This window comes from Coturnix japonica, chromosome 8, assembly GCF_001577835.2.
Source record: "Coturnix japonica isolate 7356 chromosome 8, Coturnix japonica 2.1, whole genome shotgun sequence".
In the NCBI taxonomy this organism is placed as follows: domain Eukaryota; kingdom Metazoa; phylum Chordata; class Aves; order Galliformes; family Phasianidae; genus Coturnix; species Coturnix japonica.
Genome location: NC_029523.1, coordinates 25,002,366 through 25,018,779, shown reverse-complemented (window position 1 = coordinate 25,018,779; position 16,414 = coordinate 25,002,366). Strand labels below are relative to the sequence as shown.

The window sequence follows — 16,414 nt, the reverse complement described above, 5'->3', positions numbered from 1 at the left end:
CCCCTCTGAAGTTATAATTACTATTCAGGAATGCCTTTTGTCATAGCCACCCTGGGTCAAATGTTGGCTTGGATTATTTTTTCCACAACAAATAAAGCTGGAAAAACTGAAGAAATAGTCAGCTTGGAGACACTGCATTGACAGTATTCATAACTCACACAGTTGGAAGCACACGGAACAGCTGATTCACACACACTGAACTGATGCTGCAGGGAGGGAGCTCCAGAATGTGCTACTGTCAGTGACAGTTTGGTATGTGCAGGGAGCAGGGAAGTCAGGGCAGGAGTCTTTAAACAAGGATGTGCAGTGCCCAAGTGATACTTACCCAGAGGGCTGGCTACGAGACTTACACTAAGCAGAACAACATTCATTTCTACTAGAAGCCAACAGCTCTGGTAACACTGAAATGCGTGTGGGTTTGGTTGTTTGTTTTAAAACGAGGTCAGACAGAAGCTCTGTTAACTGTGATGAGAGCAAGAGAACAAAGGATTTTGACGGCATCTCCACCTCTGCTCTGCCCTTTTCTCTGCCGCAGGATTACAGAGAACCAACTTAAATACTTTTCTAAGGGAAGAAAATGCATGGAAAGCAGTAGCTTGCCAACTGTCCAGTTCTGAGGAGGAACCAACAGTAAATGGTGTGTCAGTGTGGAAACACAGCTGTCAGCAGGGCCTATGGAAACGGCAGCGTTATCTTAGGGGGATGTTTGAAATAATCACCCACTTTACTAGCAGTTGAAAGGAATGTTCCCTTAGTACAGCTAAACTTTGCTGCCAGGCTGCTCAAATCTTAAACATGAAGAGTTACCACCACCATTCTTTTTTTTTTCTTTTGTTTTAAATACCTGCTGTCAGATGAGGAATCTGCTCAGCATCACAGCAGCAGGAGCACCCCACGCTGATGCACGGCTTGAAGCAGCAGCCTGCATGATGTGCAGTGCTATACATGGGGGAACCGTGTGTGCATCCACAGGGCAGCTGGTGTTATAGAACAATCCAGCAGCACAACTTACAGTCAGCAGCCAGCAATTACCACTCACCCACCCTACCTGGACTTAACTTGTGCCTTCTACACTTGCTGCCAACAGAGCAGTTTGCTGTTTTGCTAATACAGCCAGGGGATTTCAGCATTCATTCAAAATTTGGTCCTTTATTAGGCAACAACAAGTACTACAATTCTGAAGAAAACAAACCAACTTTCACTTCCAAGCATTCCTCAAAATACGCCTTTCGAACGGTCTTTGAGCACCTCATAGCTACATGTGTAACACGTTTCCCAGTTGCCATTAGCTTACAGGCATTGCATGACATCAGAAACAAGTTCCCCTGCAACGTCAGACACTGCTCACTAAAACCACTGTCCTTTCATAGGTCAGTCCACAATCTTCACAGGTTAACTGACTTTCTTCTGATTCTTTCCATTTGTTGAGTCCCAGTGTAGGATTACATTAAAATACAGCCAAAAGAATAAAAAATGTAAGCAAGAAATACAGGACACTAATACGGGGAATAAATCCGGGAACCTCTGTGGAGGATGCACAGCAGCACTCATCACAGACAGGACGCCCATCAGGGTTACAGATAGAAGGAACTGTAAGACACAATGATGCGTTAGCTAGTATTGATTTAACACCTCACATGAATAAGCTGTTACTTTCATCACTTGGGTGCTCTGTATTCTTCAATCCACACACAGATGACAACACAGGAAAAATACAACTTCACATATCTCTACCCCGACACAACACAGCGTTCCCTGCAGGACGCTTCATTCAGTTACGGACATAACATGGCTCCATACAAATAGTCCAGTACCACAAAGAGATTTAAGTGAGAGCAGTAGGAATTCCAGTTACTCACCAGACTCCTGACCATCTTGGGAAACAGCCTCATCCAGAAGAGGTTGCCCCGCAGGGCCAGGTAGAGCGGCTTCAGCTGCAGGTCCTTTGCTGAGGTCCTTTCAAGTATTGCAAAGGAAGCCATGCAGACTGACAGGAACGCCAGCATTGTCACCACGTAGGGCAGCAGCAGGCCGTCTTTCAGAAGAAGAGGCAACATACTGTTAGAAGACAACGATTACAGCAGTGAGTGCACACAGAGGTATCTTCCACAAAGGGTAAGAAAAGGGTAGAAAAGAACACACTGGTAATTAGTAGGATCAGGTAAGAACAGTAAAAATGACATCGAGTGTCTGACTCACCTGAAAGTTGATACAAGTAGAAACCATGTGGCCATAAAAGGGATTTCATTTATCATTAAGCAGACTGGTCTAAAAAGAAAAAATAAAATAAAAAATAAAAAGGAGATACACAAACACAGACGTGCTGAGGAAGGCCCAGAGTGCATGAAGCACTGCATCCACTGCCTGTGTGCTCCTGCAAGCCTTACACAGAGCGTTCTGCCCAGCACAAACACCTGCAGCAGGACCCAGCTACTGAGCTGACAGCAGGAAAGACCAGCACTGTTGTATTCATATATTTTCATTTACAAGTTATTCAGAAAAGCAAGAGTGTATTTAACATCAGCTATATTTATAAGCAAGAAAGCAGTATACAGTAAGTAATAAGATGAGGAAAATCAGAATAAACATACCAAAAGATCATTTACTTACACTGACACCAGGAGAATAGATTTTTCATGTACTTGAAAGGAGAACAGGAAAAATGACAACGCACAACTAATCTGAGAAAAGGAAATCAGAGGTACGTGAACGTCTGTGAGTGCAGCACAAAGCGCTGCTTTAGGTTCTGCTGCCATAGACTCTGTATGAATATATGACCTAAGTGAGCTGATTTTTCTAATTAACTGCTACATTTACTCCCTCACAATTCGCAAGTACACAGAGCTGCTTCTGGAACCTCCTGTACCTACAAAAAACCCACCCCAAAGCACTGTTGGAAAGCTTAACCAGAAAACACTTCATGCAAAGAGCCCCCACTCTCAGTGAGACCTACTGACAAGTCTCCCCACCATGTAACACGTGGCTACACATCCCTGCTGGCAGATCTCACAGCACGAACAGCTCAGCTTGTGAGCATCACTTGTGCACAGTATCATAAACAGCCAATACCCCCCCAAACTGTTTTCAACACGGGGTTTGTGTTTTTTCCCCAACCAAATAGAAACACACTGGAAGATGCCCAGCAGTTCTGGGGAAGGCTAAAGGTTGGCTTTAGGCAAAGTTGTGGTAAACACTCCAACAGCACTTACACAAAATTAATAATGGAAAACTACCTATTACTTGAGATTCAGCATCAGCTTCACAAAATTGGGATTTCAAGGCAATGATTTTGTACTTAAGTGACAGTAACATAAATGCAGATCTATTCAAGGAAACAAGGAGACTAAAATGCAAACATTTGGGAAAATAGCCTGATTTTCTTTTCAAGCTACCGATGAGCTTACAGTGCTCACCATGAGTCTTTCCATAGACTTCTGGAGCCAATGCATTAAGGAAAACAAGCACAAGAAAGGAAAAAAAATCAACCCCATACGAAGCTCTGTCATGTAGGGCTTCTTCAGAGGTAAATAATAAAAATACAACATTAAACTCCTTAAAAACTGAAGCTAAGATTTTAAATCTGGATGTAAAAGACCAATCAGACCATCCTGGCCATCCCTGACACTGTGGCAACTCTACATAGAAACGTTGGTCACACACCAGCAGCCAGAGGCAGCCAGCAAACAAGGAGCAACTAAAGACATGCACTTACCAGTGCTAATTTAAATACTCGTAGTGTTGGCTGGACAGTCAGCTTGATACAAGGAGGAAGCAGGCTCAGGAACGTCGCAGCAACACTAAGGGATTTTGCAAGAAAACTGGTTTGAATATACGAATAACCACTTCAGTTATATCATGTAATCGGTTCTGAAATCTCTGTGCACCTTCGGAAATTAACAGTAATTTTCAGAAATAAAAAAACTGCCGAGGAAAACAGATAGAGGCAGACAGCACTGAATGGTCTTCACCAATAGAAGTGTCTTAGAAAAAGGAATCATTTCCACCAGGATTTCAGATGCTGTAAATCTCAACTCAAACTGTTCCCTTATCTGAAGAACAACTTCAACTTCAGAGAGCATTAAAAGTTGTAATTATTCTCTGAAGAGGACAGCACACAGATTTTAATTCAGCCTTAGCCATTCAAGTAGCTAAAAGATCACTATATAGAAAAGCAGGAAGTTCTGCAGTGGTTAAGTTTTCCTAACAGTACCTGGGGAGACATTTATCACTTGGAAGAAACACACAAAGAAAAGATATTCTCAAGATTTTAAACATCACTTCTTATAATTAATTGAAAAAATTACTGATTGTGCAAAAAAACCTGCAGATGAAATGCACGGAAAGCACTTCAGCTATGCATTACCTGAGCTTTAGCTGAGCCTGAGGTGATACCACATCCTTTACCTTTATAAGGACACTTAGGCTGCACCAAACGTTTGCTACTTTATCCTGGGGAAGAGAAACAAACAAACAAGCAATGCGTCATCAATTGCACCACTAAAGCCTTTGGCAGAGACAGAAAGAGCACTTGGGGAAAGGGGAAGATTATTTTTTTAAATCATTAATGGTGCCAAAAGACACTTGTGAGCATGTATCCTAATCTGAGGTGTAACTTCAATGTTTCCCATTTTCAGTCCAATACAGAAAGTTTCAAAAAGCCCGTCTGAATCATGTCCTAATGCAAAATAGTTCTCCAGTGCGAGAGCCTATGACTTTAGTCATGAGATCACACACTTAATAAGGCTCAGGAACCAGCTGCCCCTAGAAAAACTCTGACTAAACAACAGGGTATACGAATCCTTTCCCAAATGTGAAGAGATTCTGTACACTGTCACGTTTCATTACATACCTGAATGTATTTAGCTGTGCTTACTGCTCGCTAGCAATGACAGAGTTAACCACCAATAAATCAAGAAGTCTAAAGACATTAGCAGTTGTGCTAGGATCACTTTCAAAATTAAATTTGTAACTACAGCTATCATGCTCATGAAACTCATCCCTAAACAGCTGCTTGAAACACAGCTGTGTAGGCATAACAGCAAGAAGGCTACTAGCACCAACAACTGAGCCACCTTCCTCATATGCTCACCAGCAATACAGAGTATGTGCTTCAAATCTGCTGAGGATTACAAGTGAACAGAGGGTCTGGCAGCACCAGCAAACACACAGGACGCCTACTTAATAGCCAATCTGATTTTACAACCATCAGCATTTGTTACTGCTTCTGTAAATGGGAACCAATTCAAAGAACCTGTTACATGCACCCCAGTATAAATTTACTGTACATTGCTTACGTGGACAATTTCTCATTTTATCTATATTAGCATCCAGCAGGTCAGTCCCCTCATCAACTCAGAAAATATCTGGGCTAATATTAGACTAAAATCCTTCAGCTTTTTCAGACTCTCTGATTATTGTCACTTACAAATATCCTTTTTAAACTTTGAACTGCATAAAAAATGTGTGGTGACCAAAGCTATTCATTGACAGATTTCAGATAACTCCCAAGGAGTAGGGTCGTTGTTTTTCAGGGGACTGAGGAGGTCTTTTGTGCATTTGTTTATTAAACAACAACATGAAACCACAGAATATACTCTGAGAATGCTGTCACCTAAATAAAATGCTGCCTGCAGTACAGCAGCATTAACCGCTCAAGAAAAAAAATAAATAAATAAAGAGACAGTTGTGCTATTATTTATACCTAAAGATTAAAAGAAAATTCAAGATGAGCCCAATGTGTGCTTGTTTAAATCCCTGTGACATCAACACAATTAAAAACCAGAGTTTAATTTCCTGAGTTCAACCTGAAGCTGAGAACTCACTTTTGCAAACACGACAGTAACTTTTGTGCCATGTTAAGCAAAGCACCAACAACTCCCTGTTACTTTGGAAAGCAGCACCATTTTTGTACCACTGATACCCCTGTAAACAAGTCACTGCTTTACTGGATTAAGGCTGCAGCACTCAATGCTTGCATACTGCACAGTGCTAACAGCCTGGGGAAAGGAAAAGAACAGATCTACAACTTCTGGGAAAAAAAGTGAGGGAACTCGCACTAAAAGGACAAGTCAGGATACAAAGGAACACCTACACTGCACTCTAAATAGTTGGTTTGGGGTTTCTTTTTAATTCCTGTAAAAAGAAATAAATGCTGAGCAGAATCAAAGAGGCTGAATCTGCAAACATTTCAGGTTAGATCTTCTGACACTGTCAATTACTATGGAATCTATCTCAATGGAAAAATGTATGGATTGAAGTATGAGTTTGATGATGGGATAAGTGTTGTCTACTCGTATAATATCCTGGAAGATGCCAGCTGAGCTGGGGTTAAATACTGGATTAAATAACTGGCAAGAAATGACTGCTGAAGAAGCCATCTCAAATTACGAGTTCTGTGGTGTGTCTCCCACATGAAATCCCTAAAGGTCACGATGAAGGTTTCTCAAGGGATCTAAGAATACAGAACATTTGCAGCAGGGTGGGGGAGAAGAAAACATGCATGCCTCAAACAAGCCTCGGTCAATGGGAAAGAGTCTTCTGAGCACTTGCATGATTTGTTCCACATCGGTACAGAACGGGAGCCAGCAGACAGCAAAGGAAGCCACCACTGTCACTGCTAATTTAATTAACAACAGTAACCTGCAATAAAGAGAAGAGTTTACATTAGAGAAGATAAAAACAGCTACTCTTAACAAAAGTCAATTCTTACTTTATAAATTAAGTCTTTTTTTAAAAAGAGAACTGAAGGTAACCAGCCTGAACAAGAAGAGTCACCAGTACCACAGGAAAAGTTCATCATCCCCAGATTAGCAAGAACAACTCCATGAGAAGCGGAGAGCTACTGCTGTCCATCTAATCTGGTTGTCCATCGGGTTGCCCATCATAGCCCACATTTAATCTAGTAGACAGAAGGCAGAGTCCTGAGGAGAGACAGCTTAACAGACTTTGCTATCTTCACGTGGAAATACTTAATGTAGATTTCAACAAGAAACACTTGTTTTGTGGGAGAAGAATACATTACAAGTTATCTTTCACTAGAAATTAATTCAGAAATGAGAACATAAAGAGAATTCTCAGTGCCAGGCTGCCTGAATAAATTCTTAAGCAAAATCAAATGCTTTGAAACCACTTACCCCTTTCCTTTCATTCCCTCCTTGAAACATTTTCCAAGTAAATAGCAAAAAAAGGGCAGAGAATGGTAGAGCTCCATTTGCTTATAATTTAAGGCCAAGCAAAATGCTACCGACCCCAGAAGGTTCCAGTCATAAGACAAGAAAAGTACACCCCACAAGGCAAATCCAAGGCTCACTGAGTTGTATATGTTTTTTTTTATGTTAAGGACAAGATGCACATTTTAGTACTGGAAATTACTAATGAGTGCCCTGAGGGACAAGTGTAAAATTGCACACAAAGTAAGTTCTCCCACGTTTTAGAAACCACATTGTCAGTTGTGACTGTTTTCTTCAGAGGAATGCTTTGACTTCTATTTAAAGCCCTTTTTAAAAGGTTTATTTATTTCTAAGACTTAACTCAAAGATTACATGGGCAAAAAATGAGAACAGATATTGCCTGAATGTTAATTATACATGTGACATACTGTCAGTCAACCAAGCTTTGAGCTCAACTAGTAACAAAAGCAAAAGTAAGATGCATCAGAATAAACATTTTTTCTATGGTATTTCCATAATTAAAGCTTTAATGAGCCTCTCCTCTCACAAATGATATATTTAAAGAACATTCAAGTGTTGGTGTGTAAATTGTGTATTCCTTACCTACAGGACTACTGGGTTTTATGTGTGTGATAATGTTACATGCACCCTTACTAAAAGCAGTTACATCCATTGGATTTTGAAGGCAGGTTCCCAAACTCAGCTGAAGACTGAAAGCTACAGCTACAATTAAAGTACAACAAAAGATCAGCTTTGTCTCCTACCCTTACTCTCACACCACAGCAGAAACTATCAGATATGCCTGTATTCCCTATTTTGTTTTCTCTTTGGCAGTACAAATAGCTGTGACAAGACATTCAGATCATCTCAATTGTTTTCAATCCACTCAAATCTCCCACCCAAAATCACCACAAATATTTGAGATTTCACACTGACAAATTGTTAAACCAACAGCTGTGATCTTTAAGGGATGTGCAGCAGCAGTTACGGTTAAGTAAACCTATTGACTTCTTGGGAGCTGGTGACAAATAGTAAAGTTATTCACACAGTCATTGGGCCGGAAGAGACCACAGGAGACCATCAGTCTGCTCTACCTATGCCATTACTGACATCACTTTGCTGAATCTTTTCTTAAGGAACTTTGTGCTGCAGATTCCACAGCTTCTACTGACAACCTACTCCAGCATGCCATTGTGATTAAGGTTCAAAATATTTATGTATTTGAAAGCCAAGTATTCCTTAGGTGAGTTTAGGAATACTAACAGACACGCACACACACAGACACAAAAACTGCCATCAGATTGTCTTCTTTTTTGTATATCTCTTACACATCAGAAAATAAACCCCGGGCCTTCTACTGTTTTACCAGCTTCTCTCATCTAAGAAGAGCTGCATCCTATTCCTATTCCTGGCTGCACGTGATGTATCTTTAAAGATGATCCATATCTTTAGGTCAGATCAAAAACAGAATTTCAGAATTCCTGGACTGTAACTCAAATATCTAACAGTAATAAGATTTGTTTGTTTGTTTCCATGACTTCTTTCTAAGATGCATTTCCATCCAAGCTCATCATGCAGGATCTTGGAAGAAAAATACAACTTAGTAAATTATTGGATTATCAAAACTTGGTTTAGCAGATGTTGAGATTTCATGTCCCTTAAAGTACTTCAGTGCCCACATTCATCACCTGCAGGATTGTGAGCAGCACAGCCTGGAATAGCCAGCTAACAACAGTTAGTTTCTGATGGGTGAAGCAGGTGTAAGAACAGAAACCTCATTAAGAAGACCCACCTGTGGGGGTGTCTACCACCAACACTGACTAATTAGCTCCAGTGCCATAGCTCAGATGCCTAACTCCTAAGTGGCTGGGCATTAAGCAAAGCAAATCCAATCTTGAGTAATTGCAAAGACAAGCATGGAACGGTACATTGTATAGAAATGAACATTTTACAGCACTGTGCTCAACATGCTCTTCTGCTATCAGAAAGATCTCAGGTGATTCCTTTTCCAAACAAATCACAGGAGCACAAGCCATTATTCTTTTCACTCATACTACCATTGACATTTTCAGCAATAAAGTGACTGACAGAAATACAAGCTTGAGGCACAGAAAGAACACTATTCATGTTTGGATTGATTTGTCCCAGTAGCATCTCTTCATCTCCAATATATTCCAGACATATGGTTTTCTCTACCAGTTCTGCTTTGGGGTAGGCAGAGGCCCCTCAGATGAAGTCATCTGCCTCCCTCCCAGCAAAAGACAATTACCAAAAGAACAGTGTTACTTTGTAAATGGAAACTCCTGTCATTTCACTGCAAAAAAAGGATACTGGAAGTGTCCGTGGTCAATTAGAATGAGGCCTGGGTAAAGAAGTATACAGAGAGCAGTGTAGACCTGAACAGGAGGATGGAAAAAGAAAAAAAAAAAAAAAAGCTTAAGAATTAGACATAAGAACATTTATACTACAACTCCAATTGATAAATTTGCCCTCCTGTGGTGCATCCTATGCAGGAATCTTCCTCTGCAATTTATCTTCTGACAGTAATATTTTGAGGAATAAAAATGGATAAAGAATTTCCATAAATAAGAAAACACTGAATGAAGCCCAGCCTGCTCTTTGCCAACCAGCTCAGAAATCACTCACACCCATCTTAAACCTCAAAACCACTCCAAAAATGGGAAGACTTTTTATTCTAGAAAAATACTGGCTCTGCCACAAGGAGGGTGCAAAGCACAGTTCAAACATCACAGCTCAAATCTTGTTTCTGCCAATCAAGTCATACATTCAGAAAGAAATACAATTCTGCAGCTCACGGCTACTAAACCGCAGAGCATCTTGTTTTTGCCACTGAAGACACTGAAACAATTGCTATAAAATTAATTAATGGCTTTTGGTTTTTTTTAATGAAAATTTGCCAATAGGAGATATACAGATTGCCATTGGTTTTATGTGAATTGACACCAGTGCTCTGTACACTAATTAACTCTCACCCTGTTGAATTTCTATCATTTTAACTGCATGGACTTTACTGTTTTTGTTTTTTAATTACACAAACATCAGATACTTGCCTTCCTTTTAGTAGATGCTTCCCTTAAGGAGCAACAATATAAAATAACTGCAGGAATATAAATCAGCAAATCAGCAACAAACACTGAAAAATAAAGATGGAACTCACATTAGAATCCTCCCACATAATTCATCTTACTACAATTTACATTGCCCATTTTCATCTGGGTTGTGAATATTTTACTGCTTAATTTTAACCTTCTAATGTTCTACGTCTTGTTTGCACCCTGCGTTATTCAGATAACTACACAATGCTGGAGTCAGACTTGTTGACTATCTCTGAACGTGGGCTTTGCAGCAGTATCTTAAGGTGAAAACTCCACATCAGTCACTCAAGTCAACTGAGGCTCAAGAGGCAGCAGTTATAGTTCCAGCTCGATATGACTTTCCACCATCTCATGTTGTATTACAGTTTGTTCCGTTGTTTTAAGGATAGCTCAACTTTGGCAGTTACACCACATCTAACATTGTCCAAATGTTTTACATAAGGCAGTGGAAAAATATAAAAAAAAAATAGATGTTCTAATGAAGAACTTTTGAGTATTTTAATAAACAGAGTCATTACACTTTAAAGGACAAAAAGAAATTGGTCTAGATAATTTGACCTTGTTAATGTTGCTAACACTAACATTTCTGATGCCCAAAGGCTGCTGCTTCCACGTGTTCAGCTGTCCCGACTTCTGGCACAGCCTCAGTCAATAACGGGGCACACTCTAGTTCCTCACATGCCAAAATGAGAGAAGGCATTCTTAATTCTCAAAAGAAATCAACTACAACTAGATCCAATGAAGCTTTTTTTTTTTTTTGTCAGAATATATAGTTCAAAGCCATAAATATATGTAACAGGCTTTAGATTATAAAAAAAGTCCAACTTATTTTTGTGATAACTACTACAGATGTGGCCAAATAGACTAAATTAGTTCCTTGGTTTTCATAATCTGCCTACAGCAAGTAGTTGTAAGAGGGTCAGTGAGACAAGAACCAGCAGGTTCATCTGCCTAGGATTACCAGCAGCTGAATTCTACTTGATTGTTGCCTTAAGAGCTTAAGCTTACATTATTTCTATAAGCAGATTTCAGAAAATGTGCAACTATTCTAAGAGGAGAAACATACTTTGCCTTTTTCATCACAGGCTTTGGAAGAAAACGTTTATAAAGACATCAGTTATTCGGAGTAATAATAATTCTGTAGGTTTAAGCCACGATTAAACAAATATACCCAAGGCATTAGCAAAACAAATACCCTGACACTTCATATAAAGGTGGAACATGAACAGCTGACACCGAACATTTCATGCATTATTTTAATGGCTGTTGTTTAAGAAGTGTTTAATCAGTACTCCTAGATCTACCGGGGGTTTATCAAGTGAGTTGATTTCAGAATTAATACAGACCATTTCAAGGATAATTAAGTTTTAGAGATTTTTTTGTTTCAATTCAATCGATTATTAGAGACCAGACTGAGAGGTTCATGAAGTACAGAAAAGCTATTGATGAACAGCAAATTCTGCCACTGTAATCAGAAAGCATTTTGTGGAACAATATTGTTCCACGAAGCAAAGGACACGTTTCAAATGGTAGAAACCAGTAACAAGATAATTTGGCATCTGTCATTGCTCTGAGAACAAAAGTTCACTGGATGCACTGTTTGTTGTCCTACTGAAAGAGCCAATTAATTCAGTTATTTACATTATTCTTCTGCACTTGTTCTACCCTCATCTTTGTCAGAGCAGTTTGAAAGAATCAAATGGTCAGAAAAGCGACTACATGAAAGTGACAGTCAGTACAGAAGTAGAAAATATATTTTTACTTTTTATTAACACTGTTTTATTTCCAAGAAGTAGCAACCATTAAAAAGAAAAAAAAGTGACTTCTTTAAAAAATCCAATAGCTCCCGCTGCCAGGTAAGGTATAAAAGCTCACAATAAAGATCTTCCAGCAAAGCCACCCAAGTCAAAGAACTGAGCAACTGGTGAAAACAGATGCATGAAATTAAGCATGCTAAATTAGTAAGCCAGACCAAACCGTGTGATCATCCCACAACCCAAGGAAATATCATTTTCCTACCTGTTGTACGCATAAATAACTTATGGGACTGACTCTCATACCCCCGAGATGTGTGGAGAGCAATCCAACCAGGATTTATTAACTTTGCACTGTAAAACAAAGTACAGACACATCAAAATGTAGACAGTTCTCATTTCCCTTTACACTCCTTTCTGTAATAAAGATGACATGCACGGGAGCATATTCCAAGTATTAAGATGAATGAGAAGAAATATTTCAAAAAGCAATAGTGATCAATGAAAGGTTTTTGTCACCACTAGATCTGCTTATACTATGGAATTCAGCTACTTAAAAAAAAAAGGAATACGCTGTTTATTAGGACAAGCTAACTACCTTCAGTCTAGTTCCACTGACTTTTAAAAAAACAATTGTAAATACCTTTCATGCTTAAGTATTAAATATAAACCATTTACAGTTCACATAGATGCCCCACATAACTGTGCCTGTGCACTTTAACCTACATTCTTATTCCATAAGTCTCATTCCAATGGCAGTAAAGCTCTTGTGGAAAAAGTATTCCAACAACAGAATTCTATTTACATGATATCCAGTCATCAAATGTCACTCAGGCTCTCGATACAAGAGAGTTTTCCCATGCAACACGCTCAAATCCTACAGTATTTTTTTTTCTGTGCATCACTGATCCAACAACAGCTTACAGGGAAAGACTAAAATCCAAGTCATATCAAAATCTGATAAAATTTCAGAGCCTAGGAAAATAATATAACCCTTCAGCTCCTCTTACAATAATTAAGACAAAAATAGCATTATTAGCATCAAGAACAGGGATACCCATTTTATTTATTTCCCCGGCTTTAAAGTAGCAAACAATACTTTCCATCTCAGCAGTGTGACAGCTCTCTGCTCCTGTTCTCACTCCTCAGGAGGAGGGAAAAAAGGGAAATTGGTGTTTTGCATTCTCCACTGCAGTTAATAAATGCTTGAAATAATGAACTTACACATAAGCACACAGAAAGCTGTGATAGGCAGAAAGAGGTGGATAATCAAGCCCCCAGTACAGCAAGTTGTTATCACGTGTATTGAAGTACCTATGGAAAAAAAATTCCACGTACATAAATATATACATAATATACATTATATAATATATATTATACATTATATATTATATTTTTATATATACAATATATATACACAAAAAGAATCCACATTTCCAGCTTTGCTTTCACCCAAGGAAAAATCTGAATGTTAAACCTGTTATTATTATTTTTTAATCAACGCCCTCCAAATTCACAGATGTTGTTATAATTTCCTTTTATCTGCTTTACTTTACACACACACTAAAAATCTCAAGCAACATAACAAAAGCAATTCAGAATACACTTGTTTGTGTTTGCAAAACTAAAGACCTAAAATCCAACCAAACAACTGTTGGAGGTTCCTTACCTGAAGAGGAAAAAAATCCTTTACATGAATTGTATTTGATAAACATCCAGAGATTAAGATAAAGCCTGTACAAAATCAGTATCTACAGTTCTAGATATTTATGTGGAATGTTACGTATATCCACATCTCCATCTACAAACAGAACCTACACTTCTCACGCATGTTGATTATCCCAGAAGACAGCAGTCAGTTTACCAAAAAGGAAATAGAAACAATGCATTTAAGTGGAGATTTCAAATGAATGGCAACTTATTCTTTTCCTTATAATAGCCCCAGATTCCCCCCTGGACTTGGACAGCACATGTAATACACAACAACCATTTCTGAATAGTTAGAATTTACTTGCCACTCCTGCACAGCGTAACTTACAAAGCTGAGAACTGCTTCTGTTCAACATACTAACGCTCTGAAAAAGCCTGAAACAACTCAGCAGAAGTAAAAAAGGCAATATCAAGCTATTCCATAGAACAGACAGCATAGATGTCGAAGAAAGTGTGCCGCACCAGGTTTAGTGTGGCATTTCCATCAGCAGGAACACATGAGTCAGGCTTGGAAAGTTTTAGAAAGTAAACCAAGTAAACACAGTAACACCTCCTGAACAGCCAACAGGTCACGAATCCCAGTCAGTTCTATCAGCCACAACCACTTCACCTGCTTCCACCTCAGAGGAAAACTCAGAAGGAAGATGTGAGAGACACAAAGAAAAAGGATTTCTCTGTTGATAACTCCCTCATCCCAGCATTTCTATGGAAGGCTGACAGCAGCTAGAATTAAGTCAACTCCTCATGAGAAACAGAGAGCTTTATCCAAGAAAAATAGAAGTTACAAAAATAAGGCATCAGATCCTTCATACCTTACAGCAAGGAAGCCTTAACTAGTCTATTCTAACTGCCAAGGGGCAAGCTCTTGCATTTTCCAGTTTCCCCCTTCAAACACAGAAAATTTTTGACATTTATTATTGTAAATGATGTTTCTTGAATTCCTTATGAGCTGTCTGAAATATCTTATGAACTCATGATAAGTCATATTTCTTTGAGCTGCATCTCCACTTCTTATTCTATTGTTCAATATTGCTCACGACAAAGCAGTTCTGATTCCTCACACTGATTTTAGCAGTCTGCCACTTGGTGGAAAGCTTTCTGGTTCAGCCGCGTGCTGCTTGTGTAATTTTACCTTCTGTAAACTCATCGTTCCAACAGAAACCCAGGGACACTTGCAAAAAGCAAACAAAAAAAAGCCCTTCATAGACTTAATTAGCAGCATAAGACATTTTAATAAGAAGGATGTTTTTTTATGTAGCTTTTAACACATAATGAGAAGACTTGAAAATAGAAAGCTATTTAAATTCTTACTCTGGCATTTAAGAAAAATGTTTTTTGAGTCATTGGAAACACGCATGGAAAATGCTGTTATTTCACCTGTGCAGGCCTGTAATAATGACAAATTCTGTGGAAAAAAAATAAATCAAGAGATCTAAAAATCTGATAGGACTTCGTTCTCATAAGAGAACTGCTTTGTTACTTAAATAAATGTACATAGTGTGCTTGCTGCACAGACAGCTTTCCTAAACACTGAGCAAATAATACAAGAAGTGATTCAAATCAGCTCCAAATCTGAACATTTATTTCCCCAATGTACCGGAGTACAGTGTCTCTTGATACTGTGCATTCCTGTAATACAGGAGGGGAAAGAAAGCTCAGCTTGCTTCTACAGAGCAATCCCTCGCGTGTCAGCTGAAATGTCTTTTTGCAAACTCCCAAGACAAAGTACCACTTCACTGCAGATTTCTGTTTCCAAAGCAGCCCCAATCTGAAAAACTTCTGTTCTAAATCAAACAAAGACCTAATACAACAAGGCGGAGATGCCCAAGCTGCAGCCCATAGGCGAAACCCAGCCTGCAACACAGCCCCATCTGAGCCCTGGGAACGCCCAGAAATAACGACTGCCATAACTCTCAACTTCGAGTACATGCAGTTCTGCCTGCAGAGCGGATCAAAGCTGCCAACTCTATTATTACATCAGCTCTCCATTATCCCGGCTCTGGCATAACGAGAGATTTAGGTGTCCCAGAAAGAGTAAAATAAAATGATAATATAGGCTCCACATTCTGAATCCCAGAGTCACGTGCAAAATTCCATGCAGCAAAGAGCTTTTAGGATTGTCCCTGCATATTTACAGAAACAGAGTTGAATTAAGCTTCTATTCTGTAGTGTTCAGTTCAAAACAAAGTTGGAGCTTCACAGCAGTGAATATCACCAGTCAGAATATCATTCAGAAAGCAAACACCTAGCAATTCTAGCAAGCTTATTTTGTGAAGAAAACAGTATTTCAATCTAAGCATCAGGTGATATTATGCCACTAGAAAAGCGCTTTTAGGATAGAAAAAGATACATCCAACATCTCAGATGAAGGTATATTTAAGTGAGGTGTAAAACAAACATTTACCCCCTTGACAACCTGAACTATAACATAACAGCACTACGTACCACTGCCTGACGGGTAAATTGTAAGTAACTTCTTGCCAGTGTCTCTGAGCTTCATAGTCTCCATACATAGGTGGCTTTCCCGCACCTAAAAAAATAAAAGATAACAGTATTTATGAATTTATTCTGCTTATACACATCTGGAAGAAAAGCAAACTGTATTTGCATATTCTTATAATACTAATTTTATTCTCCCTTTTTCTATTTCATTCAAGAAGAAAAG

At 39.0% G+C, this 16,414-nt stretch overlaps 1 protein-coding gene across 4 annotated transcripts in view; it reads right to left on the bottom strand.

The window, feature by feature from the left end:
* Positions 1-1,129: 1,129 nt before the first annotated feature.
* ALG6 (ALG6 alpha-1,3-glucosyltransferase) overlaps positions 1,130-16,414 on the bottom strand; it is a 19,779-nt gene continuing 4,494 nt past the window's right edge. For all 4 annotated transcript variants that reach the window (XM_015870756.2, XM_015870757.1, XM_015870754.2 and 1 more), the window contains exons 3-15: positions 16,195-16,279; positions 13,264-13,353; positions 12,305-12,393; positions 10,241-10,323; positions 9,501-9,565; positions 7,134-7,319; positions 6,504-6,639; positions 4,364-4,449; positions 3,713-3,797; positions 2,611-2,681; positions 2,200-2,268; positions 1,860-2,058; positions 1,130-1,590 (exon numbers count right to left, since the gene is read on the bottom strand). In XM_015870756.2, coding sequence (XP_015726242.1) covers positions 1,393-1,590; positions 1,860-2,058; positions 2,200-2,268; positions 2,611-2,681; positions 3,713-3,797; positions 4,364-4,449; positions 6,504-6,639; positions 7,134-7,319; positions 9,501-9,565; positions 10,241-10,323; positions 12,305-12,393; positions 13,264-13,353; positions 16,195-16,279 — 1,442 coding nt within the window. In that variant the 3' untranslated portion in view covers positions 1,130-1,392. The remainder of the gene's footprint in view (positions 1,591-1,859; positions 2,059-2,199; positions 2,269-2,610; positions 2,682-3,712; positions 3,798-4,363; positions 4,450-6,503; positions 6,640-7,133; positions 7,320-9,500; positions 9,566-10,240; positions 10,324-12,304; positions 12,394-13,263; positions 13,354-16,194; positions 16,280-16,414) is intronic.